This window comes from Lonchura striata, chromosome 23 (assembly GCF_050655825.1).
Source record: "Lonchura striata isolate lonStrDom1 chromosome 23, ASM5065582v1, whole genome shotgun sequence".
In the NCBI taxonomy this organism is placed as follows: domain Eukaryota; kingdom Metazoa; phylum Chordata; class Aves; order Passeriformes; family Estrildidae; genus Lonchura; species Lonchura striata.
Genome location: NC_140725.1, coordinates 704,974 through 731,248, shown reverse-complemented (window position 1 = coordinate 731,248; position 26,275 = coordinate 704,974). Strand labels below are relative to the sequence as shown.

Genomic DNA, 26,275 nt, shown 5'->3' with positions numbered 1-26,275 from the left:
TCTTTACATGTGGGTTTGTTTTTTTTTTCCTTTTTATACAAGAGAATTTCCATTGCTTTTTTTTCCTCCTGGAAACAGAGCAGGGCAGCAGGCAGGCGCAGGCAGCAGCGTGGGTGCTCGCCCCGGTGACGGAGCCCTGCGGACGCCGGACCTGGGGGTCCCAGCGGGATGTGGAGCAGGTGGGATGTGGGACAGGTGCCCACCAAGGCAGCGGGGCAGAGCGTGGCAAGGCACAGCACAGGGAGGGGACAGCGGCCGGGGTCCCCGGGGAGGGGTGGTGAGCACCCCCAGTACCCATGGCAAAGGTGGCACGTGGCAGGAGCTGGCTGGCACGTGGGGGACAAGGTGACAGATGCAGGACACCCTGAGGAGGGCTGCAAGTCACCAGAACACCCAGTGATCCCTCCCAAGCCCTGGGGAAAGATGGGTCCTTCCAGGACCCCTGGCACCCCCAGCCGTCCCCTTGCTGCCAGCCTTCGGATCCAACGTGTCCCCGCTGGCACTTGGCTCTCCCCCAGCTCCTCTCGCTTGCAGGGGGACAAAAAATCCCCCCGGCACACCCCGGGCCCCGTCTTTGGTTAAGGAGCAGCCGCTGCCGCGCTGGCACAGGGCGAGGGCCGAGGGTCCCCGTGGGGACAGGCGATAGCAGTTCCAGGAGGGATGGAGAGGCTGCTCAAAGCGAGGGGGGTCCCGGCTTCCCCCCTGCATGGCTCTAGAATATTTCTTTGAAAAGACCTGGCATGAAATGTGAGGCCAGGAGGGAGGACCCCAGGCACAGCCGGTCCCGTGGGAAGCTGCCAAGGCGGGGGAGCAGCAGCAGGAGCCCGAGGTGCCTGGCAGGGTGCAGGGGGAGTGTGCGTGTGCCAGCCCCGGTGACAGCTCCTGCTGCCCCATCTCTCTGCTCCGGAGCACGGCCAGGGGGCAATCAATAAAGCACAAGAGGGGAGAGGGGAAGCTGTGCCACGGGGAGCGACTGTGGAGACCCCTGGTCAGAGCCGGCCGCAGGTCCTGAGTGGGTGGGCACCTCTGGGAGAGCCCCGCGGGGGCTGTGAGGCACCTGCAAATCCCAATCCCGGGCGGAAAATTGTCCGTCACCCCCAGGCCACGCGGCCCAAGGAGCCCGGGGCATCCCAGGGCTCCTTCCCTGCTCACTGGGGCCAGCCCAGCGCTCGCTGGGCAGAGCTGTCCTGGCAAACCCAGTCCATCCAGGACAGTCTCCCCTTCCTGAACCCAGTGTGTAGTGACAAGAAACCAAAACGGAGAGCAAAGAACGAATGAATGAAGGGAGAGAGAAACAACTTGGAGGCTTTGTGCCAGCAGCTACTGCCCCTTGGGGATGAAGGGCTCCCCCTCCTCGGGCTCCTCGGGCCGCGGGCCGGGGTCGCTCAGGCACCGCAGCATCCGCTGGTTGCTGGGGCTGTCGCTGGCCCCCGGGGTGAAGACGTCGTCAGTCCCCGGGGAGGAAGGCTCCTTCACCCGCATCACCAGCCCCTCCTCATCCTCCTCGGGCGAGGGTGGGAGGCCACTGCAGCCCTTGGGCTCCTCGCTCATCAGGTCCACGGACTCGGGGGACTGCGGCGAGGCCGGGTCGATGGTGATGATGGGCAGGTTCTCCGAGTCCTCCTTGGGCTCGTAGGCCAGCGGGTCTGGGAGGCACAGAGGGGTCAGGCAGGGAAAGGGGGTCTCAGGGACCCCCGGCGACGCACCCCAGATGTTTGTCTGGGGCTGGGGTGCCTGGGCTGCCTCGCTGATTTCCAATTCAGCTGTGTAATTCCTCTCCCGACTCCCACAGCCCGGCTGGAGCTGCCGGCAGCCCGGCTCCATCGGGAAGGGCGCAGCTGCCCTCTGCTGATGAAGCGCCGGCTCCGCAGCCGCGTCACACCCCGACACCCGACACGCTGTCCCCGGAGCGGGAGGGGACACAGGGACGGGAGGACCCGAGGGTGCCAAAGCAGATATGCGATGGACAAACTGGGAATCCAGCGGCAACAGGTTTGGGGGCTAAGCGCTCCTGACGCCCTCCCCTGAGGAGGGGCATGGGCTGCGTGGATGGAGCGAGCTGAGCTCCGGAGGGACTGCCCAACCTGACTTCCAGTGGGAATTGTGCTGGGGAGCCAGCCGGGTGCTTCTGCTCGGAACAGCAACCCTCTGGGGCTCGGCTGGGTGGGTGTGGGATGGGGACCCTCGTGGCTGGAGAGCCACAGGGAGCTGGGGAGGTGCAGGACAGCTCCAAGGGCTCCGGGTGCCAGCAGTGCCGCTCCTCGTGCAGCCCCCTCACACCTACCTGAGCCGATGCGAGCCCGGGACATGGTGGGCGAGTCCACCCTGTGCGCCGGCACCGTCAGGTAGTTGTTCATCTGCAAGGGAGCAAGGCACCGTCAGCGCCGTGGCCAGGGCAGGCAGGGACCTGGCCACAGGGACGGGCAGGGAGCAGCAGTGGGACGCAGAGGACATGGGCACAGATCCTCCCAGCCACGCTCCAGGGACTTGCTTGGGGCCTGGGGCAATCGCAGCACCCCCGAGGCTTGGGGTCACCCTCTGGCATCCGAACCTCAGCCCCCTCCCTGTGCCCTGCCTGGCTGGGAAGCCCCCCTGGCCCCCGTCCTGCCCAGCCCTGGCACATCCCCGCCCTGGTGTTCCCCCAGCACCTTCTGTTCCAGCTGCCGGGCCTTCTGCCTCCGCAGGAGCATCTGGTTCCAGGCTTCCTCGTAGGGGTCAGCCACCAGCGTGTGCCGGTTGTAGGATCGCAGCTGGGAAGAGATCCCGAGAGGAGACGGGTTAAAATCCCACATGGAAAGGGAAAGGAAGGCCACAGCCCCATTCTTCCTGGAGATGGATGGAACAGCCACCAGTGGGCAGAGCAGGTCCAGGCAGGCTCGTGGCTCATTCCCTGTGTGCCACCACAGGATGCCTGATCCTGGCCCTGCCTGGCCCAGCGAGGGTTTAAAGGCTGGGCTCAGCCACTGACCAAGTCAGCCTGCCCCTCAGCCTGTCCCAGCACCAGCCCAGGGGGAAAAGCCTCTGGGGAAGAAGAGTCAGGCCGGGAGCACAAGGCACAGCAGGGCAGGGACAGCAGGGGTGAAGGGCCCAGCTGAGGGTGTCTGCAGGGCAGTGTCCCTGCCCCTGCCACGCACAGGGGACATGCCAGGGGACACCTCACCCTCTGCCTGGTTTTCTGCAGGTTCGTGCGGAGGATCTTCCGGATCTCCTCCTCCTTGTCCTTGGACAGGGCTGGAAGGACGCGCTCCAAAGGGAGGGTCTGGGGGTTGATGTTCCTGCGTGGACAGACAGGATTCAGAGCCACACTGCCACGGCCACGCAGCACCCAAGGGCTGCTTGCCCTGTGGCCACCAGCAGGGAGCACTCGGGGTGCCACGGGAGGCAGGGAACTCACTGGATGGAGACGGTGGAGACGGCAGAGGGGATCTTGCCGATGCCCCCACTCTCCACCAGCTCGATGGCCTGCTTCATCTCCATCTTGTGGTAGAAGGCGATGAGCTGGGGCTCCTTGGAGCGCTCCCCCGCAATCAGGCACTTCTTCACGTACTTCTTGTTGAAGCGGTTCAGCCTTCCCAGGAACGTGGGGAGGAGGAGCAGCCACAGCTCAGCCCTGGCCCTGCCCCAGTCCTGAGTCCCCAGTCCCCAGTCCCCAGTCCTGATTTCCCAGTCCCCAGTCCCCAGTCCCCAGTTCCCAGTCCCCAGTCCTGAGTTCCCAGTCCCCAGTCCCCAGTTCCCAGCTCCCAGTCCCCAGGACAGCATTGCTGGGCTCAGTGCTGGCTCCAGTTCCATCAGCATGGCTCAGGCCAGGCTTCCCTGAATCCCTCCCACGGTGAGTCTGTGTGTGGATATTAAAGCCTGGCACAGAGCTGTGAAACCTTCTGGGTGGTGACTGAAACCCTTCCCCAGCCACCAAACCTCCCCACTCACTTGTCCTTCCAGTGGTGATGCCCGTAGTGACCACAGATATCCTCGATCCCTGTCAGAAGGTGATCCAAGAACTGGAAGAGATGGTCCAAGGCATGAGCAGCTCAGAGGGCTCTTTCCCACCCTCTCCCTCCCCTGACACCCACACTGACACATGGCGGGGCACTCAGGGCGTGTAAAATCAGGGCTGTGGGTCCAGGATGGGCTTTGGGAGGGCAGGACGGACTCACACAACCAGGCTTGGCTCTACAGGCACCGGGGGTGTGGGTCAGAGCAGGATGACAGACAGGGGAGAGCCCTCGCTCTGCCCCCCTTACCTTGGGATCTGATTTAGGGGCAGTCCCAGTGACAGAGGTGGAGTGGCAGAAGCAGAGAGAGCAGAGGGCTGAGGCAGCGCGCGGGGTGGCCGCAGCAGCGCGTTACCTGCGTGTGGATCTCCTCGTTGATGGAGCGCTTCGTCTCCTGCTTCTTCTTCACAGCCAGCAGATCCACCAGGGGCCGGATGGTCATGCCCTGGGGAGGGGGAGGGAGGTTACATCTCTGCCCAAGGCAAGTGGTGGGAGTGGGAAGGGCTCAGCAAAGCCAAACCACTGTCGGTGTCACTGTGCAGCGATTTGGGGACGTGGGACAGCGGCAGGGTCAGGGACGGAGGCTGGGGATGGGCTCCCCACTCTGCACACGGCATGAAGAGCCCCTTTTCCTTCTGAAAGCACAGCCTGAGTGCCACCAACCTGCACGAAGACGGTGAAGAAGATGACAGTGATGATGGCTGTGAGGAACATGTCCCTCATGCCGAAGTGCTTGTAGTCCAGGAGGTAGCCGAGGGAGAAGGCGATGGCTCCCCGCAGGCCCCCGTAGGCGATGATGAACTGGTCCTTCGGCGTCAGCTTCACAATTCGGAACTTGTTGATGAACCAGGTGAGGACAAGGACACCTGGGGGAGCAGCACAGTGCTGTGTGAATGGTCAAGGATCCCCTCCAGTCCCACAGAGCCCACCCTGCAGCCCCTCAGGGCTGTGGGTGCAGGTGAGAGCTGTGCTCATCTCAACGCCCCTGAGCAGCCTCCACCCCATGTCTGGCATGACCACAGCCTCAGCCCCATCTCCCCACACCACCAACCACCAGCATGGGTGATGCCCACGGTGGAGCAGTGCCACTCAGCCATCCCCAGCCTCCCCAGCAAGGCAAACCATCACGGTCCTGAGAGTTCACCATGACCCAGATGGTGGCTCAAGGTCAGGCTGGGCAGGGCTTGGAGCCACCTGGTATGGGGGAAGGTGTCCCTGCCCATGGCAGCTGGAACGAGATGGGCTTTAAGGTCCCTTCCAGCCCAAACAATGCCATGATTCTGCTACACCCCGAGGGCTTTGCCACCACGCTGACACTCACCCAACACTCTGGCGATGAGGCAGAAGAACAGCGTGCTGATGACGAAGGTCCAGTTCCAGTAGTGGTGACCAGCCACGGTGGAGACACCCAGGAAGATGAAGATGAGGGTCTCGCTCACACTGCTCCACATCTTGAGGAAATACTTGATGGTGGTGTGGGACTTGTGGGAGATGTTGGCTTCCACATAGGGCCGCATGACCACACCAGCAGCGATGAGCCTGGGGGTGAGGTTGGGGCCCTCAGCAGCCATGGGGACATGGGGACAGCCTCAAGCCCTGGCCCCGCAGCAGCATTTTGTGTTGTGACACCAAACTCCAGGGCAGGACAGGCCTTGTGAACCACCAACAAATATTCAAGGCCTCCAGAGAAGGCAACAGGAGGTTTCTTCTCACCCTGGCAGGGCAGGAGTGAGCACTGGAGCACAAACCCAGAGTGTCCCGAGTGCTCAGCCGGCCCTGCCTGCTCCTGTGTGCCCGGGAGAACAGCAACAGGCTGCCAGCAGCCCGGGGTCTGTGGGACCACTCCCCAGGCTCACTCCTCTCGTGTGCCTCCTTGCATACCCCAGCCCAAACACACCGGGGCGTGTCCTGAGCACGCGGGGCCAGCCAGAAGACTGTGGCTGCAGCCCAGAGATCCCCAGGGGCCAGGAGGGCGCCTCCGGCCACGCTGCCCACTCACGCCATGATGCCGGACAGGTGGAAGAGCTCGGCAGACAGGTAGGCCATGTAGCTGTAGAGGAACACGAAGAGGGGCTCGATGACGCGGATGTGCGAGGTGAAGCGGGACGTGAAGGCAGCGATCACCCCGTAAATGACGCCCACCAAGACCCCGCCCAGAGACACCACGAAGAAGCTGAGGAAGCCGAGGATGATGTCGAGGATGGTCACCTGCTCGAAGCTGGCAAACTCCTCAAAGAGGTGGTAGAGGACCTGGCAGGGAGAAAGGGGAGCAGGGTTCAACCTGTCCCTCTGGTGAGGGATAGCCTCACCCTGGAGGAGACCTGCCCAGGGCCCTCCCTTGGCCGTGTGGCACACCTGAGCTCAGCTGGGTCACTGCTTGGTGACCCTGAGCTGGGTCCTGTGCTAGACCAAGGCCCACGCCAAAACCAGCTGCTGGTGCTTTGCTGTGCCAGGCTCAGAGCCAGGGGGACCAGCTCCCTGTCCTCTGTGCCCCCAGGGACACGGTGCCACGGAAGATGTGTCTGGGACAGCTCTGCTCTCCAGCTGTGCCAGGAGGGCCTTTGGTCACCAGCCAGAGGCTGTTCCTGTTCTCCCAAAGAGCAGGACAGGACAGATCCGGGCTGGGGGACTCCTGACAGATGCAGGGACATAAAAGCCCCCGTCTGCCCTACACAGCCCAGAAAAGAGCCCAAACCCTTGAGGCAGCTTCTGCAGCTGAAGGAAACCTGAGGGGAAGACTCTGGGCTGTGCTGCCTTCTCCCACCCCCAGACACTGCAGATGTTAAAGCACATGTCAGGATGGGAAACAGGATTCAGAGCATCCTGCAGGAATAGCAGCACCTGCAGGCAGGGAGAGGGCGAGGTGCCAGCTCCTGGGGCAGGGGCAGACAAAAGCATTCCCCAGGGACCAGAGGGGGGACACAGACCCTGCAGGCACCCCTCAGCTGAAAAATGGGGGAGAAGTGCCTGGAAAAAGCCTCGTGGTGGGACAGAGTGTTCTTTGTCACCAGGAACCTTGTCAGCAGGGGCTGAGCAGTCAGCTCCGGAATGGACAGCTGGGATATGGGAAAAGAGCCAGGAAAAAGCAGTGCGTTAGGAGTCAGTTTAGAGGTCAGCTCTGCAGAGAGGAGAAGACCGTGCTGATGGCCAAGCCAGTGATGGACAGTGATGTCCTTTGGAAAGGGAGCAGGCCTGGCCCCACCTCCCAAATGTCCCTGCACAGCTGCTGCTTGGAGTGGGCTCAGGGGTGCTCCAGGTGGGATGCCAGCCTGGCTTCAGCCCCTCCAGTTCTCCCCTTTGCCATGGCTGGCGTGCTGCTCTCCCACCTCCTGGGAGCTGGAGGACACCGGGGGCACCACGTGAAAGGAGACAGAAGGAGCAGCAGCTACAGGGTCAGCCCCTCGTGCTTCTCCTGGCAGGACAGGCACAGGCACAGCAGCAACTCCAGCCAGGAGAGCAGATTCCCACGGCACCATGTGCTGATGGGGCCTGTGCCCTCAGCCTCCCCAGCCCAGCAAGAGAAACACTTCACCTCAACCCACCTCTGCAGTGTTTTAAACCTCTATTTTTAGCTTTGCACCTGGACAAGGTTTGGTCCAAGTGGAGCTGCCAGGAGGCACCCGGCAGCTTGGCATGGCCCTGACAGCTGGCACCACCCCGAGACGCTCCTGCACCGAAGCAAACCCCCCGTCCCGGGCCGAGCCCCTCACCACGGTGACGGCGTCGTTGAGCAGGGACTCCCCGAAGACCAGGATGTGCAGCAGCTCGTTGATGTGGATCTCCTCGAAGACGGCCAGCACGGCCACCGGGTCCACGGCCGAGATGATGCTGCCGAAGAGCAGGTTGGCCAGCAGGCCGATGTGGTTGAGGCCGGGCCCGCCCAGCTGGCACACGGCGTACATCAGCCCCCCCAGGAAAAAGGCGTTCCAGAGCGTGCCCACCACGGCGAAGATGAGGATGGTGCCCAGGTTCTCGGTGAACGGGCGCAGGGGCAGGAAATAGCCGGCATCCAGGATGATGGGGGGGAGGAGGAAGAGGAAGAAGATGTCCGACTTGAGGATGGGGGGCTTTTCACCCACCCCTTTGATGAGCCCCCCGACCAGAAGGCCCACCACGATGAGCAGGCAGCTCTCGGGGACGATGCTGGACACTGACGGGATCACATGGAAGCCTGGAGAGAAGGAGAGAGGAAGAGTCACGTTGGCTACAGGAATGGAGGATGCTGTCTGCTGGGGGACACCCCTGCCAGAATCAGGACCAGTTCCCAGCCCTCCTGGCACTCCTCGTGACCTGTCACTCCTCGTGTGCCTCAGTTTCCTCTCCTGCCCTGCTCTGTCAAGTGGAAACTGCAGCTTAACCAGACCATGGTACTGCTGGTCTGAGGAAGAAGCCCGAGAGCCCCAGCAGCAGGTGACAGACACCCCTGGGACACGCCAGGGTCTCTCGGAGGGCCCCAGGCCCGTGACAGCCCTGCAGCAGAGGCAGCTCTCTCCACACGAGCAGGCCCTGGCTCCAGCCCTTCCCACCGCAGCACTGACCCCGAGCACATGCAGGCAGTGGCATTTCCCTCCATCAGACAGCAGCCACCCACCAGTGCCACTATTGCACGTGCCAGGCACGGCGCCAGGCACGGCGCCCGGCCCCGGGCACCCCTGGCACGGGGCACTGTGGGATGGGGGATGCGGATGGGAGCTGCTGCTTGGTGGATTTTAGGATGCAATTCTCCTTCCCGGAGGTTTTACATGACTGGCTGCAGCAGGGACAGGATGCATCCTTGGGGTGCAAGGTAGCAGGGAACACATTTCCCCCTTTTCCAATCACAGCACAACTCCAAACGCAGGTGCCTGAGCCAGCCTGACCTGCTGGGATGACATTCCCACCAAACACCCCCAGCCGGGCACCTGCCAGCACACCAACACCCACAGAAGGATTTTGGGTTCCCTGGATCTCCTCCCAGGCTTTATAATTATTATTTTGAAGTGAGGCATATTTGTTCCCTGGCAAGGGAAGCAGTTTAAAATAAGGAACCCTGCCTTGGCATGCTGTGTTCCTCCGTTCCTTCCGGCCGTGCCATCTGCAGCAATTCCACAACAGATTAAATCCCCTCCAGAAGGAGCCAGATCCCCCCGAGCCCGCAGGGGCCACATCTGTGCCACGGCTGCTCATCCCTCCTCCAGCTGCGCAGAGACACCCACGGGAAAGGCCTCGCTCCCACGGGCCCTCAAATTCCACCCAAATTCCACCCGAGCTGCAGAACAGGCTCCAGCATGGGCGAGCCCAGGGGATTCATCACACCCGAGGCTCCTGGAAACATTCCAGCTGCCCCAGAGGGTCCCTGGTGCCCGAGTGGTGCTGGAAGGAGTCTGGCCCCTGCAGCTTTGCCCAGCAGCACCAAGCCCAGCAAACAGCTCGATGGCCACAGGCTCCAGGGGAGGCAGGAGCAGCTGGGAACACCAAACTCCATCCCGGGCACCCCCAGCACCCAGGCACCTGCATTCAGGGACTTCCAGGCCCGGATGCGGCTCCTGATCTACCCCCGTGGGATTTTTCTTCTTCCTTGGATCCCCTGGAGCCCACACGAGCTCTGAGCACCCCAAGGCAGCCTGGCAGGCAGCTGCCTATGGGAGGGGAGGTGATAATCCCTTTTCCATGCACAGCTCATGCAAACCCTGGGAACCACCGACCCTTCCAGCACACCGGGCAATTTCTGGCTGGAATAAGGCTTAAAGCCACACAAGCAGCGAGAAGCCAACAGCAGATCAGTTTTTGCTTGCTAAGTCTGTTCAATCATGAATAAAACACAAACACTGACAATTAAGCATCTCTCACTTCTTCCCCACAGGCCCCAGGATTCCATTAAACTGGAACATTCGTGTGCTGATGGGAATTCAATGGTTTACAGCCTTTTTGTAGGGCCCTAAAAATACACTTACACGGGCTGCATTTTAATTATGCCTTTGATTTCACTGAATCTCAGCCATTTTTTGCTCCCTGCTTGCTCTGCTCAGTATTTTTAGAGCATTCCAGAGCTCATTGGTACCAATCTGTTGGTGGGAGCCAGCATCCCACTTTGGGATGGGGGGGACTCATCCCTGTGGGGATGAGGCCAGGCAAGGGTGAACTGCTTTGATCCCAGCCCTGTGCCTGAACTTCCCTCCTGGAAGATGAGGCAGGCTGCGGCAGGATGCCGGGAGATGAGGATGCTCAGCCATGGGCACATCCAGGGGCAGCAGAAAGGGGAACAAGCCTTGCTAATAGCTTTAAAGATGATGATTATGATAGTAGTAATAGCAATAAAATAATAATATTGTGACCCCAGATCCCTAAATCCCCAGCACAGGGCACGCACAGTCACCCAAGCTTCCTCCTTTGGAAAACAAACTCTGTGTGAGCAGCTCCCTCACACCAGCATCAAACACCACCAAGAACCATTAAAAGAGCCACAGCTGAGTTAAACATGAACCCCAAGAGCTTGAGCAAACACAGACAAGGAAATCCAGGAGATAACAGCTCCTATGAAAGCAGCTCCTTGCCCACATCAGCTCCTACATGCCCAGCAAGGCACACACAGGGATTGCTCACTGGTGGTCAGCAATTCCTTGGGTTGGGCAGAAAGGAACCAGGGACAGGAATCCCAGTTTTAACCACAGACTGAGCACTTGCAGATCTGGAGGAAATCTCATCCTTCAACTGAAAGAGATTTTGGGCAAGGAAAGTTGGCTCTGACTAAGTTTGTTCAGCAGCTTCTGAGCATTCTGAGGTCTTTATTCTGGGGTCAGTGGATTTGCTGGACGGGGAAGGAGGAGGGAAGGGAGCAGAGGGCACAGCTGGTTCAACCAGCACCTTCACGGTTAAGCCGGATGCTCCTGAGGCTTCAGCCCACATTCCCAAGCACCCACGCAGGGACACAGCCTCGGAGAGCCTGGATGCTTCCAGGATGATCCTGTCAGCCAAGAGGAGGCACGAGAAAGGAGAGTGGTTACACAAACCCCCATCCTCCCAGGCTGCCCAGGTTTATTGGAGCAGCTGCAGGCTCCAGCAGGCAGGCACAGAGGAATCACTCAATTATTAACCAGGGCTAGGAGCTCTCCCACCCCCGGGAATTCGCTCTGGCAGAGGAAGGGTCGGTCTGGGCAAGGGGGCTGATGCTCTCTGCAGCCCTGGAGCCCAGGCTGGGTGCAGTTTGGGCTGCAGGGGGCTGGGAGGGCCTGGGAAGGAGGCACGAGGGGGAGCAGGCATGCTCAGAAGGGCTGCCCTTCTGAAGGACACTGCAGAGCAGGGCTGGAGGGACACGCGTGTCTGACAGCACCACCCTTCAGGACAGCAGGCTGGCCCTGCAGAGGGGCAGCAGCCATCCCAGGCGAGGGATGCAGGCACTGTGCACACCCTCCCACGCTCCCGTGGGACACAGGCACCCCGCACGCTGACGCTCTGCTGGCTGAACCCCAAAATCAGGATGTGTCACAGCCCTGGGGACAAGTGAGCCACGAAGCCGTGACTCAGCAGCGTGCCTGCCCTTCTTTCTGCAGTTGAAGGAGCAGCAGGGAGGGAAGGGAAGGAGGGCTGGGCTGGGCTCCAGGGTCTGCAGAGCTCCGAGGCCCTGGGATCTGGCTTTCCCACGCTGTGTTTTGGGCAGGTCGAGGATGGGGGTAAGACCCCAGCAGGGTTAAAGCCCTGCCAGGATGGCGATGCAGTGACAGAACATTTTGCAACTGGCTCCCAGGGGAAAATCCATCCCAGTCCTGCAGAGTTTGGCTGCAGCTTCTTCCATTTATCCTTCTCCCTCAGGAAAAAACCAGAGTGGATTTCTCTCTTCCCTCGCCTGACCAGCAGTTGCCCGAAGCTCAGCCAGGCTCTGCTGATTGCTCTGGCCTCCAGCAGGGCCATTGGGGATCTTGGGATGTCTCTGCTGTGCTTCTCCCTTGGAAAATGGAGCCGGATCCAGCGGCTCCCTGCAAAGACAGGGAACAAGGAGAATGGAGAGAGCTGCACCAGATGTAACGGGGAAGCCTCGAGGGAAGGGGATGAAAATTGAACTTGCTCAAAAGGAATTAAATAGCTGCTGATTTACACCTATAAATAGAGCGAGGGCACGGCTGGTGTCACCCTGCCAGGAGAGGGGGTAAAACCACTGCACTTAAATTACACTCATTGCCTCTCACAAGCTCCATCGTCACCATGTGCCCTGAAATTCCAGCCCCACAGAGCTCCAAGCTGGCTTATTCCCACAGCCACCCCACTGGGAGGGCACATGTGGGGCCATGACGCAGTCTGGGCTTTGCCAAACCCTTTTCTGTTTCACCAGGGAGCAGGCAGGGTTTTAAAGCAGGTCCAGGTCACCCCAGTGCTCCCCCGCAGCTCTTTTTGGGCTTGTTTCAGCAGCTTGGGTTGATTTGGGCAACCTTTTAAGCACCCAGTGGCTTCAATGTCCAGAACGGAAAAGCGTTGATTTTCCACCCCAAAATGCCATTTCCTGGTGAGAAGTTGACTTCTTGTTTTTTGTGTTAAGGCACAGGTACAGAAAGTGCTTCTAAGCAAAACAATTTCCTCCAGAACAAACCAAATGTTTCATTCAAGCCTCATTATTTTGTTGTCACTAATTACGAAGTAAAGCCAAGAACCAGGAAGGTAATTAATTTATGCTGCTTTTTGTGAGTCACTGAGTGAATGCAGATCCCACACGAGGGCCACAGAGCCACCCTCCAAATCTCACCGTGGGCACAGTGTGCAAAGCCAGCACAGGGAGAAGGGAAAAGCAAAACATCCAGCCCTGATTTCGGGGTCCCTCCTGCACCCCGGACTCGGGTGGGCAGGGGCTGCAACCAGGCTGGTGCTCAGGACTGGTTAAAAACCATCAGCACCCAGCACTGCCCCACAGCCTCCAGGCGTTTTCAGGGATCAGGATCAGCTCCCTCCACGCGGGATGGGATGAAACCTGGGGGACCCCAGGGTGCCCAGCACAGCCTGGCCGTGACCCTGCCCAGCTGGATGGCACATCACGTCCCCAGAAGGCACGCTGTCACAGTCCCCAGCCGTCAGGACCCCTTGCAGACGAGGAAGGGACTGTTTCATTTCCCCTCGGTGTGACTTATCACCCTGTGCCTCCAGACCTCGCTCTCCCAGCTCGGCCCCACCCTGCAGCACGGAGCTGCCCTGCTTTTACCCCTCTTTCCCACCCAGTGCAAACAGCCCGGGGCACACGGAAGGAGCTGCCTGGTACAGCCCCAGCCCCCAGCACCCCCAGCACCGGAGGCAGCTGTGTGTGGGAAGGTGACCGCTGGACCCTGCCTGCTTTGCACAAGATAAAAACAGGGCTGATAGCATCAGGCCAGCCCTAGGGTGACTCCAAACCTGGAAGCCACAGGACAAAAAGCAGACCCTGCCAGGTACCAGCCTTGCTGCAGCTCAGCCAAGCAGCCACAACCCATAACTTGAGCTGGCTCCACACAGGAAGATTGGTGAGAAAGGTACAGGCACATCAGCCAACGCTGGAGGCCTGGCTAGTGCAGGCCAGGGAAGAGCCCTTCATCCCTGACAACAACAGATGCTCCCCTGCATCACTGTGAGAGGAGGGGCTGGCAGGCAGGTGCAGCAGGGCTGTGATGTCTGACAGCTTCACCGTCCTCCTGCAGCAGCAGCTCCCAGGAAACTCCCACTGGCAGGCTGAATAAATCCTCTGGTGGAAGGGGAGACAAGTGCAGACACCTCATCTGAGGCAGCTGCAGGGAGAGCAGTGCATTTGCCTTTCCCAAATCTCAGTTCCCTCTGGGGGCCTCTGGAGAGCAAAGCCTGCACCCCAGGGCAGGATAAACACAGAATAAGCTGCAGCCAGAGCCTCTCTCCTTGGAAGGATGCTGGGAGCTTCCCATGCTCCAGGCACAGAGGGGAGGGATGCCAGGGCAGCAGCAGGAGCAATGCTGGTATGGCTCTCTGCAAGGTCCAGGTGCCAAGGACAGTTCAGAGATGGTCTGGGGGAGAAGTGGGCTGTTCTGTGCATGGAGCCTGGTGGAGAGCAGCTCTTTAGGGACATTTTATGCACTGCAGCTGCTAATGGTGATAATGGGACGGGGTCTGGTGTGCTGTCAAAGCAGCTGTTGGGGCAGGGCACGGAGAGGAGGGTGAGCAGGGGAAGGGGGTACAGCTCCTTCCCACCCAGCACCAGCCACTGGCATGACACACCTGGGGACAGGACAAGCAGCTGAGCCCTGGCACAGACAGCAACAGCAGGGTCCCCAAAAAGCTGAGCAGCCTGGGGAACAGGACCAAAGGCGTCCCTGCATCCTGCAGCAGCCAGAGCAGGAGCTGCATGCAGATGAGCCCTGAGCCCTCCAGGAGCAGCACGCTGCCCTGCGAAGGCAAATCCTGTGTCCCTCCCACAGCACACTCCTGGAGGGGTGCAGGGTGCAGGGTGTGAGGGGCGCAGGGTGTGAGGGGTGCAGGGTGCAGGGTGTGAGGGGCGCAGGGTGTGAGGGTGCAGGGTGTGAGGGGCGCAGGGTGTGAGGGGTGCAGTGTGAGGGGTGCAGGGTGTGAGTGGTGCAGGGTGTGAGGGGCACAGGGTGGGAGGGGTGCAGGGTGCAGGGTGTGAGGGGTGCAGGGTGTGAGGGCTGCAGGGTGTGAGTGTTGCAGGGTGTGAGTGTTGCAGGGTGTGAGGGGTGCAGGGTGCAGGGTGTGAGTGCTGCACGTGTGCTGGGACCCCGTGGCCGCGCTGCAGTGCTGCAGAGCAGGAGGGGACGCAGCAAGCCCGGCTCTGAATCATCCGCAGGCACCCTGGACTCCAGCCTGCCAGGAGGGGCGGCCCCCTGCCAGAACCCGCTGTGTACGCTCAGAAACGAGCTGTTTACACAGGCACATCTCCTCCCTGGCCGACCCAGGCTCAGCACCCACTCCTCCCTGCAGCACAGGGATGGGCAGCTGCTCCTTGCTTTGCTGCTCCCCACCCCAAGGGCTGCGCCCCTCTTTCCAAACCCGTGGGCAGCTCTGAGAGCCTGGTGAGCCTTTGGTGTGATCCAACACCCGGTGTTCCCCGCAGAGCACACGCTGCTCAGCCTGCAGCCACAGCTGCCAGCCATCCCTCCCAGTTAAACCTCACTGCCCTGACCCTGGGAAGGACTGGGAAGACCTGGAGCAGCAGCCTCCTCAGAGGGGAAGGTGCCCACACACAACCACAATGTGCCCTGAGAACAATCCATGGACAGAAGCCTTTAGCACAAACACTTCAACACTTTTTTTTTTTGAGAGCAGAAGAGCACGTACCCTGGTTTTATCTTGAAGCACTCACAAGAAATTAACAGATCAATTGGGAGTCTTTTACAGAGCTGGTATTAATTTCCTCCCAGCTGTAAAAAGGAAATGAGAGACAAAAGACATTAAATGGACTTGCCCGGGTCCCCAAGTGAATGGCGTGAGAGCTGGCATGAGAACCCAGCAGCTCCCAATTTCCAGTCCTGTGTTTAGATAATGCTTCTCCTTCACAACAGAAGGGAAGGCAAGGACAGTCTGCAAGAAAAGCACATATTAAGAAAGACCTAATTGCCATTAACGACTGAGAGACCCAGAGCCCTTGGACTGTCACCCCACGGCTGCAGCATTCCAAGGAGGGAGGAAAACAGAACCAAGGAGCAGCGATGGCTTGGGAGGCTTCAAGGCTTGGTGCCACCACATCTCGAAAAGTCCTCTTCCAGGCCCAGCTGCGCACAGCTGTGCACGAAGCAGCTCTCCTCCACCTCTCTCCAGGTGTAGAGCTGCCAAACCCACCCTTCCAGCTCGGGGACACCAGCCCCGGTTTGGTGCTCGGCGCCCGGTGACTCGGGCGCTGCGCTGAGCCCGCTCCTGCTGACTGCATTCCTCTAACGGGCACGTTCCAGAGCCGCTCCCAAAGCACAGCCTGCAATCACCAAACCTGTTCGGAGCCTCTGGGCAGGCTCCACGCAGCTTTCCAGGGCGGGACCCTGAGTCTCTACTAGCCCATGGCATTCACCCAGGAGAAGCTGGGCACGGAGGCACACGGGGACAAACTGCCACCCAGATTTCTGCTGCAGGTGTTTCAAGACTCATTTTGACTTTTCCCCACCAGCTCTGGATGGGTGCAGCTCACAGCCAGGCCTGCAAGGCTGGAATTTTCCTGGCACAGCTCATTTACCCTGGAAAAGTGAGTTTTCTATTGGGCAACAGCATCCTTATCCAGATTTGTATCATTCAGAACAGCGACAGCAGCTGGACTTGCGCATTTTGAGGAGGTTTAAGGTCTAGAAAAACTTCTTTAGCTCCAGGGAAAGGGACAGGGAGCTAAACATAACTCACTCACCAGCCATGCTCTTCCCAGATTCCTTCAGCTGCTACAAGGCGCTGGATGCCATGAATAGCTGGGTTAGGAGGGGTCAGTGCCAGGGGATTTCTGGAATAGAATCCTCCCAGTTAACATCTGTGTGCTGCAAAGGGAACCATCACACTGTGGGATGCAGATGGATGCTCTGGAGCAGAAGGGACTCAAGGTGATGCAAAAGAGATAATGCCTGGTCACCCAAAATAATGCTCCACTTGCTCCCCAGCTCCTTACCCTCAACCACAGGACCCAGTGTTTAATTCCCAGTTCCTGCTGACCCTCAAAGCCTTGGGGAGAGTTAAACCTGAGCCCGCCTGAGGTGACCAGACACAAACTCTCCAGGCACAGCGATGCCAATCGCCCTTCCCAGGAAGGGCAGATTTCCTACCGGGAACACGGGCAGGAAAGACAAACAAAAGCTTTTCAGGAAATAACCTGTTGGTCTCCACTGGACAGCAGGGAGGAGGTAATTGCAATTAGCACTGATTACTACCGGGCTTTGCAAGCCCAGACAAAGTGACACCACTCTCAGCACACGCCAGCAGGCGTCCGGAGCCAGCACAAGCACCCGGCCACTGCCACCTCTTCCCCAGCACACACAGACACCACTGCAGCCTTCAGCACCAGCCCCAGGCACGCTGCTCCTCACACCCAGCCCAGCTCCTGGGAGCAGCTGCTCTCCCTCCACGCAGCAGCTGAGACAGGAGAGGAGCTGATCCTTGCCAACTCACCCCCAGGGACCAAGGCTGCTGTGGGAAAAGCGTTCCCAAGGGAGACTGAGGCACTAACAGGACTGGAAACACAGCTCTTCTCTTTAGAGGCCCGTATGTGCTTAAATCTGTGCCCCTGGTGTGTCTGCTGTTAAATCTCCAGCAGTGGGGTGGGAAGCTGCCTTCTCTCCAAATCCATCATTAAAATTTAGCATGTCGTGACTCCAAAATGCAGAATAATTCCAGGCACTGGAAAGAAACTGCTGCCATGGGGTGTCTGCTCTGCAAGTGTGTGTCTTGCACAAGAGAGGGGAATTATTTCCCTAGCAGCACCCTCTGTAAAGTGGGATTTAAGTGCTGTCCCTGGAGGTCGATTGTATTGCAACCTTCTGGAGACAAAGACCTTGGATGCTGAGATGTTTGTGAGTCACTCCTGGGCAACCCAAGAAAATGTGTGTGTTCTCTTCTGACTAAAAAAGTACTTTGCATTCTTCAACTTTCCACTCAAAACACCACCCCAACTTCAAATGAGTCTCAATCGTGCCCTTCTTACGCAGGCAGGTTCTGGGAAGGAGCCCCAGGAGATATGGGGTGATGTAACAGCAGATTTTTGTACCACCAGAGGTGACACACCACCAGATTCATTCTCACTGCTCCTCTCCAAGCAAGGCTCAGCCTTGGATCTTGCCTTTTCCAACAGGCAGCAACGAGTGCGTGCACGCCCATCTGCTGAGCTTTTAATTTGGTTTCTTCCTTCCCAAGCAGAAACACCTGAGTTCTGCTGCCCTAGAAAAGAGCAAAAGAATGGAACATGACACGATTTAACACACAGCTGGAAGACACTGTAAAATCAGAGCAGTCCCTGAGATATCCAGCACCATGGGGAACAGATGCTGGGAGCTCAGTGGAGTGAGAGGATCAACCACCAACACGTGGCTCGACCCAAACCATCCCCTGCTCCTCTGCTGTTCCCTTGGAAGCTGTCTGACCCTAATCTCAGAACACCGAGGTTTGCATCAAACCTGTGCTGGCAGTTTTGAGCCCCAATGGGTGAGCAAAAGCTGCTGCTGACTCAGGCAGCCCAGTGAAAATGGGAGGGATGAGGTGTAAGCCAGCTCCAGCTCCACTCAGCAAGCCTGTGTTTTCACAGAGTATTCCGTGTGGATTTCGGGTTTTATTTGAACAAATTAGGCCTTGGGGACCCAAATCAGAAGGAAAAGAAAAAAAAAAAGAAACCAAATGTTTACAAGGCAGCTGCAGTAATTCATCCCCATTATTGCCACAGCTCCAACTAGGCTGTACAAAGGACCAAGCCCTGCATGATCCTGGGACAGGCTCAGAGCCCCCACCACCTCTGCACCTACAGCCAAACCTGGGCTTGCAGGAGGGAAAAGGGGAAGGACTGTGTTAAAGAAGTATTTATTTGCAAGCCCAATGCGCATCTGGTTCGTACAAGTGCTAGAGATAGCTGTGTCTCTTCTGCACAAGAGGGGCTGCAGTCCCTTGCCACAGGATTGTTGTCACCCCAAGGATGACCCTCTGCCCTCCACCACCACCTGCTTTTCCCTTCTCCCATGTGTCATTCTCAAACCCCAAAGGAGACTATTTAGCTACATTAATTGCAGACAAAAGGCTTGTCCTCCAATTTGGGAGAAAGGATGTGAACCAAACAGGCCAAATATTGACATGTTCTGCTGTTACCCCACCAACCACCCCAGGTCACCTGCAGGTCTCAGGGGAGGAACAACTCCATGGCATCTCCCTGAAAGCCAGGCCAGCACCAGTCTGGGCTCTGGCTGCCCCAGGACCTGCAGCACCCACATCCCACCTCCCACCCATCTGTGTGGGAAGCCAGCCCATCCCTGACCCCAGCATCAGGTCTCCAAGCCTTTGTTGATAAAGGGGATGAAACAAAAGCTTTGGTTCCTGAAGGCCTTGAGGTCCAAAAGCTGCCACAGGCAACAGGGTCCCTGCAGGGAGCAAAGCCAAGGCTGCAAGAGAGTGTAATCCTGCCTTAATGGACATTAGGGCTCACCAGGGAGGAATGGCTGTGATTACAGACCTGCTCTGCTTTTCCCGCTCCATCACCATCCTGTATTTCACAGCAGGAATCTTTCACTCTTCCAACCATAATTAAACTAATGGTTTGCTCAGATCCATGGAGGGAACAGTTTGGATGTTTTTTAGTTCAGACACCAGCAATGGGCAGATCAGGGAGGAAAAAATAAATGCCATGGCTGTTCTTTCTGAGATGGCAAAGCGGGGGAAAAGGAGCCAGAGCATGTGTTTAGATCATCCCCAATAAGGAAGTGGGAATGCAACAAGTCTGCATTGGAAGAGACTGTTTAAATTCATTATCCCGACAATTTACACTTCTGTGGCACCAGCTGCAGCAGCACTTCAAAATCCTTTCTGAATTTGTCATTCCCCAAGGCCCAGCTCCCCTGAACAGCTCCCTGGGACAAGTGGGGACACTGGGGTGATTTCTGAGCTCTCACCACCACCGTGTCTGCAGCCAGCAGTGATAAGGCGGGTTGTAAGACAAACATTCCTGCCAGGAATGAGGCAAGAGGGAACCTGCCTCAGCCAGTGCTGGATCCAGTAGGAAATCCAGCAGGAACTGCCCCTTCCCCCTGCCCGGCTCTGCCGATGGCCATCCCAGCAAAGCCATCCTGGGGAAGCCACACCGGGGTGGCAGAAGGGCCACAGAGAAAACCCCAGCACACTCGTCCTGCACGTCAGACACACGTGTTCCCAACAAAGCACTTCTGGGAATGTTCCTTTGCTGTGCCATTCCCACCCTTGCAGGTGGCACTGGCAGAGGTGTCCCCATGCCAGTGGCTTTGCTCCAGGGTGTTTCTGCTGTGTCTGGTCTCAAGATCCAGCTCTTCCATCCAGTGCCACCACCGCTGCAGGTTTCCTACCCTGCTTATCAACCCTTGCCCGCAGGAATTCTCGGGTTCCTCAACTCGCAGGACTCTGTAAAACCTCGGGGTGGCCTCTCCAAAAGCCACGATTTCAGGGCAGGGATGTGGGCTGATAAAAACATTTGAAAAGCACCCAAGTGTTTTAGCACCCAAGAGTTTTTGCACCCAAAGCTCACTGCCAGCCAGCAGCCACCAGCTTCTACAAACATTTCTCTTGCAATTTTGAAATTGTCTTGTCTCCTCCAGGCACAGGAGCCACCCCCCAAGCCCTGAGCCTCTGTGGGGCTCCACAACCCCACCTGCACCCATCAGGTTCTGCCCTTCTTCTCCCAGCTCCTATCACCAGCTCACAGGCCCTGAGAGCTCCCCTAATCTTGCTCCTCCGCAGGCGCAGCAGTGCTGGGGACCACTGGTGCTCTCCAAAGCGGTGTCACCGAGCACGGCGGGCTGAGATGTGACACCAAACCTCCCCACGGCACCAGCGTGTCCCCACCCTGGCACAGCTCTGGGCTCTGCTCGCCGAGCACAGGCTCCATCCCCAGCTCATTTTACACCAGCCCAACAGGCACACGGTGGGGACAGTTCTGCGAGTGCCAGGCTGGCAGCCATCACTCGGTCTGGAGGGGCAGGGAACACCCCAGACAGGGCAGCGCTGCCAAGGGGGAAGGAGAGACAGAGCAGTGACTCAGTGGCAGCCACGGGCTCCGAAGGCAGCGAGCAGCGTCTGGCGCACGGCGAGTGAAGGCGCTCAGCTGCAAGCGCTGCCTCGTGGGGACCCCCAGCACGGTCACCGGCGTGGGACACGGGGAGGGACGTCCCCACGCCCTGGGGCTGGCTGAGCTGAGCTCATCTGCCCCTCAGCAGCCAGAGTGCAGAGCCTCTGTGGTGGCTGGAAGGGGGCCGGTAGCACCCTGCGCTCCGGCTGCTGCTCACAGCAGCACAGCTGCCCCCACACGCACCCTCACCAGGAGCTGGGGGTGGGCAGCAGTCCGGGAGGGCACACTGCTGGGATGCCCCAAACTGACCAAAGGGAGATTCCACACCACATAAAGCAAAGAGTAAAGAGGAAGAGAGGGTGGGCAGTTCTAGTTAGGACATTTGCTTTCCAGAGCAGCCACTACGCTCCTGAAGGTACTTCCCAGGAAGCGGCTGGACATATCTGCTGATGGGAAGTAGAGAATAAATCTTTTGTTTCCTTTTGTTTCTGCACATGACCTTTGCTTTTGCTTTATTAAACCGCTTTTATCTTGATCCATGAGGATTTTTGCATCCCAGTTTCTCCTGCAGAGGAGGGAAGTGATAGAGCAGCTTGGCGGGCACCATGAGTTCACAGAACCATGGAATGGTTTGGGTTGGAAGGGACCTTAAAGCCCACCCAGCCCCACACCCCCCACCCCGGGCAGGGACACCTTCCACTCTCCCAGGCTGCTCCAAGCCCTGTCCAACGTGGCCTTGGACATCCTGAGATGGGGCAGCCACAGCTGCTCTGGGCAAGCTGTGCCAGGGCCTCCCTGCCTTCTGAGGATGTTATTTCTTTCTCATATCTAATCTAAACCTGCCTTCATAGAACCACTTCCCCTTCTCCTGTCATGACAGGCCCTGGTATGAAGGCTCTCTCCATCTGGGGGAGAGGGACTCCCAGAGAAAAGAAGGAAAGGCACCACCCCACTTTCAAACCTTGGGCTCAAGACAAATTTTAGGTTACTTTCCAGCCAAGGTGAACCCACCAAACCCTGCAATCTCCTTGAGATGGTGGTGGAATGGCCAGGATGCTCCAGGGAGGCTGGGAAGCCATTTGGTGCAGACAGACAACAGGACATGCCTCAGTGGAAGGTGGCTCACGGAGTATGACTCTCTGCTTTTGGGCTTTAGAAGGAAAGGCCAGCATGGGCTTTGGAGATGCAGGTAGCCCCAGCTCTTCTGCAAAGTGGGTAAGAGCTGGTGCTCACCACAAATCTCTGCCTGCTGAGCACAGCCAGCAAAGGCACTGCTGACCACAATCTGTTATTTGCATTCCTGACTCACTCCTTCCCTTTCCCCTGAAATGAGGACGTATTTACAGTCAAACTAAACATCTCTGGGAGCCATGTGAGCTGAAAGGTCAGCCCTCAGCGTGAGGAAACCAGGTTCTCCTGCTGGGAAACCCCTCAGCTTCCCAACCAGTCCCTGGGCACGGTGTGAAGGAACCCTTAGGATACCCCTGCAAAGCCTTGGAGAGGGGCACAGAGAGCTCCTGGCTGGGGTGGTTTGTGAAGGTCTGACCTTCTGCAACAATACAACAGGCTGAGACAATGTCTGCTTGCAACTTGCAGCTGCAAAGGCTTCTCCTGGCAAAGTCAGGCCACCACCAGACATGATCTGCACATAGTTGTAGCTGCCCCTCGCTCCCTCTTCCTTTACACAGCCTTAAAATATCATGTGAGTATTAAGTAAAGCAGCCAGCACCAGCTTCCCCTTCTCCACGGGGATTAACAAAGCAGGAACAGCCCACGCCTGCAGGACATACTGGGCAGATACATCCCTCTGTGCCCTGCCAGGTGAGGAATCCTCCAGAAACCAACATCTCTGAGGCATTTTACAAAAACTGCAGCAAGAGGGGAAGGGCTCAACTCACACCTTTGATTCCCCAAACAAACTCAGAGTGAGAGCTGCTGGAGAAAGGACAAATCCCCTGCATGGGACAACAGGAGGCTGCATTTAAGTCTGAAGATCTGTCTAAAGCATCAAGAGCAACAGGGGGAAGCTGAGCAACAGGAACAAGGTCAGGTTGCATCTCCTGGCCTGGAGCAGAGCCCTGTGAGTATTTCTGAGCTCCTCAACATGGTCACCCTGCGCTACCCCAGGGTGACACCCTGCCGTGACTCACAGGGTTGAAGACTCAGTTTTGTAGCAACCTGTGGCTCAATCACCAGCTTCAGCCCAGCAAGGAGCCTGTGGTGCTGGGGAGGGGCAGGCAGGAGGTGCCGAGCTGTCAGGCACAGCCCACACCACAGGAATTCCTGGTCTTGGAAAAAGATGTTGGTCCCCTCAGGATCACCCTGATGCATCAATGAATGCACACTGACAGTGTGGGGAGAAAGAGGAAGCACTGCAAACTGCTGTTCTATTTATCAGTCCCCTTCTCCTCTTCCTGGAAATGGGATGCTGCAGACTCTGTCCTGTTTGGGGAGCCTGGAGCTGTGTGAGCCTCATCCTGCCATTCCAGGCTGTGCTGCCAGCAGTGCCCAGCTGTGTAAGAGCTATTCCTGCGTGGAAAAAAGCCTATTTTTCTGCTGCTGAACAACACCCCATGATCCAGGGGAGGATGGAGGGGGCTGGGATAGGACACAGAGCAGTGAGACATTTTTTATTGAGCACAGGGAGCTGTACGTGCAACTTGGGAACTACCTGCCAAGGCAGCAGGAACAAGAAATGCAAAATGCTGGAAAGGAGGCCAAGGAAAAGGGTGTCCCAGGACAGCCCTGATGTCAAGGCCCTGTCACAGCTGTAGGTAAGCTAAGGTGTGGATTTTGGCATAATCAACATCTCCGGAGCTCTGCAGAGCACCTGCCACCTGCAAAGACCTTTGCCAAACTTGCAGGGCAGCCTCTCCTAAAATACACCCCTTGAAACACACAGTCTTGCATAATATGTGTAGCATCAAAGCCCTGACAGCCGGCAGCCACAACTTTTCCTGCAGCACAAAGGAGCCCCGAGTGCAGGCAAGGGCAGCAGGAGCAGCTTCCCACAGCACCAGCGACGGGGAGTGGGGCGGGTGTCCCCACCACGTCCGGCCGTCCCCCCGAGCCGCTGCCCACTCTGGGGTTTGCCAGCAGCTTCCCCGTGCGGGCCGCAGGCCACTGGCCCCTCCTTTCTCCTCCAGCTTCCGCACAGATACTCCTGATTTCATCACTCAGCTCTGCGAGCAGCGCTGAAGGCGCACTGCAACGGCGGAGCCTGCGAAAGGAGACCTGCGTGCCCAGGGAGAGGCACCTGCCAGCCGAACGGGCCCGAGGTCCTTTTGGGAAACGCCAGGAAGGCAGGAAGCCCACGGCTCCCTCCTGCTTCCACCCTGTCCTGACTGCTTGTCTCCCAGACAAGCCTCCGGCTCTGAAGTGTTCTCACTCCTCCGCCTGCACGTAAATAAAGCACTCAGGAGGGATTGTGGAAATGGGGCTGCACCTGCCTACGCACGCTCGCAGCGGGCTGGGAATGGGATATTCTGAGGAGTAGCTGAGCAGGAACGATCTGAACTCCTGGGGTCTCTCAGACCCCTCCAGACCAGAACAGGGCACAGTTTACAACAGGAACCAGCTTTTAAAAGCTCCCAAAGCAAGATTTCCCTCAGCAAGCTGGAGCGCCCCATAAGTGAGTGTTATTAAACCACTGATGACAACTGAGGAGCAAAATGAAGGAGTGCAGAGCTCCCTTCCCTCCTCACCTGCTCCAAAGCAAACACTTAACCTGTCCCCTGGCTTTATCACTGGGGATGGGACCAGGGCCAGCTCAACCTCTGCACTGCCGGAGGCTGGGGACAGCACAGCAGGTTACATCACATCACAGGTTTGGGCTAATTCGGCTGGTATTGATCCAGCTGCAGAAGTTTGGAAAACACTTTGTCAACAACCCCAGCCCCAGCAGAGTGATGCTTTCCCAGAGTGGAGCAGCCCAGCGGGGGACTTTCCCAGCCCTGAGCAGCTCTCCTTAATGCGGGAATCTCGGGACGCTTTGCAGCAGAGGCAAACCCACCTCGGTTTGCCGCGGAGGGGGAGGAAGGGGAGGCCGAAGCACCGGGAGGTTTTTGAGTGACTTCTCCAAGGTTACAAAAAGCATCTGTGGTTTAGAGAGGAAGTGAGCAAACTGGGTGCTTCCTCTCTGAGTGTCAAAGGGAGGAAAGCAAACCTGGTCCAAGCAGGGGTCAGGAGCATCTCCAGGCACGGAGATGAGAAGTCAGTGGGAGCAGAGGGACTGGGATGCCACTGTCCACCAGGCCCAGGACAGAGACCCAAGGTCGTGGGGAGAACAGTGCCCACCCCGGCCCAGCCGGCCTGGGAGGTTCGCAGACGTGCAGCAGATTTTGCCCTGGGGTGTTTGGGGTGGTCCCACCCTGGAACGTTCAGAGGGACCTCTCCCCGGGATGCTCCACAGGATCCCTCCTCGGGATGTCCACGGGTCCCTCCCGGGGAGACTGGGGGAGTCTGTCCCGCCCAGCTGGGGGTCCCGCCCTGGCTCGCCCGGGGGATGCTCGGTGTCCCTCGCGGCAGCGAGGGCCGCTCCGTGCTCTGCCCGGGGTGCCAGTCCCGTTCGCCCGGGACATCCCGCTCCGGGCTGCTCCGGGCTCCCTCCGTCTCCAGGCCGGCGGGGCCCTGCCTGGCCCCGTCCCCTCACAACGCGCCCACCTACCCAGCTTCATGAGGCAGGCCAGGAGGATCCAGAGCGAGATCTCGAAGGGGATGCGGACGTGCGTGTAGTCGATGCCGATGACCGGGAAGGCTTTGCGGGGCTTGGCGTGCCCCTCTGCCGAGCCGTTGGCCGGCTGCTCCTTGAGCGGGTGGATCTCCTCGGGCGCGGCGGGCGGCGCGGGGGTGAAGCCGGGCACGGCGCCGGGCAGCGGCGCGGGCTGGCCCTCGGAGGTGAGCATGGGGTTGGCCTGCAGCACCTGCCCGGGCAGCAGCGGCCCCAGCAGCAGCAGCGCCCAGGGCAGGGCGCGCAGGGCCGCGGCGCCCATGGCGGCGGCCGAGGGCGGGGGGCGCTGGAGCCGCCCCGCCACAGCCCGAGCGCAGCTGGGCGGCCGCGGCGCCCGGCTCGGCCCACACGGCGGGCGGGAGGCACCGGCGGGCGGCACCGGCGGGAGGGACCGGCGGGAGGGACCGGCGGGAGGGGCGGGGCGGGAGGCGGGAGCGGGGCGGGGAGCGGGGGGACGGGGAGGGGATGGGGATGGATGGGGATGGATGGGGACAGGGATGGGACGGGGATGGGGACGGGGATGGGGATGGGGATGGGGATGGGGATGGGGATGGGGACGGGGATGGGGACGGGGATGGGGATGGGGACGGGGATGGGGATGGGGATGGGGATGGGGATGGAGATGGGGATGGGGATGGGGATGGGGACAGGGATGGGGATGAGGATGGGAAGCGATGGGATGGGGATGGGGATGGGGATGGGGATGGGGATGGGGATGGGGACAGGGATGGGGATGAGGATGGGAAGCGATGGGAAGGGGATGGGGACGGGGATGGGGATAGGGATGGGGACAAGGATGGGAAGGGGATGGGGATGGGGACAGGGATGGGGATGAGGATGGGAAGCAATGGGAAGGGGATGGGGATGGGAGCGGAGATG

The 26,275-nt window shown here is 59.0% G+C and overlaps 1 protein-coding gene across 1 annotated transcript; it reads right to left on the bottom strand.

Annotated features, from left to right (window-relative positions):
- SLC9A1 (solute carrier family 9 member A1) lies at positions 1-25,726 on the bottom strand. Its single transcript, XM_085559499.1, has 12 exons — positions 25,334-25,726; positions 7,703-8,163; positions 5,992-6,242; positions 5,314-5,531; positions 4,656-4,858; positions 4,348-4,437; positions 3,928-3,998; positions 3,395-3,568; positions 3,161-3,275; positions 2,649-2,750; positions 2,285-2,357; positions 1-1,646 (listed from the first exon to the last, which is right to left on the bottom strand). Exons 1-12 carry the CDS (start codon positions 25,656-25,658, stop codon positions 1,321-1,323), a joined length of 2,409 nt encoding a protein of 802 aa, XP_085415625.1. The 5' UTR covers positions 25,659-25,726; the 3' UTR covers positions 1-1,320.
- Positions 25,727-26,275: the final 549 nt, after the last annotated feature.

Coding starts and splice junctions, on each gene's coding strand:
- SLC9A1 (XM_085559499.1), bottom strand. CDS start 25,658: ATGGGCGCCGCGGCCCTGCGCGCCCTGCCCTGGGCGCTGCTGCTGCTG. Junction 3,276..3,394: donor GTCTCCACCGTCTCCATCCA/GTGAGTTCCCTG, acceptor CTGTCCACGCAG/GAACATCAACCCCCAGACCC. Junction 1,647..2,284: donor CCGGGCTCGCATCGGCTCAG/GTAGGTGTGAGG, acceptor TGTGCCTCCCAG/ACCCGCTGGCCTACGAGCCC.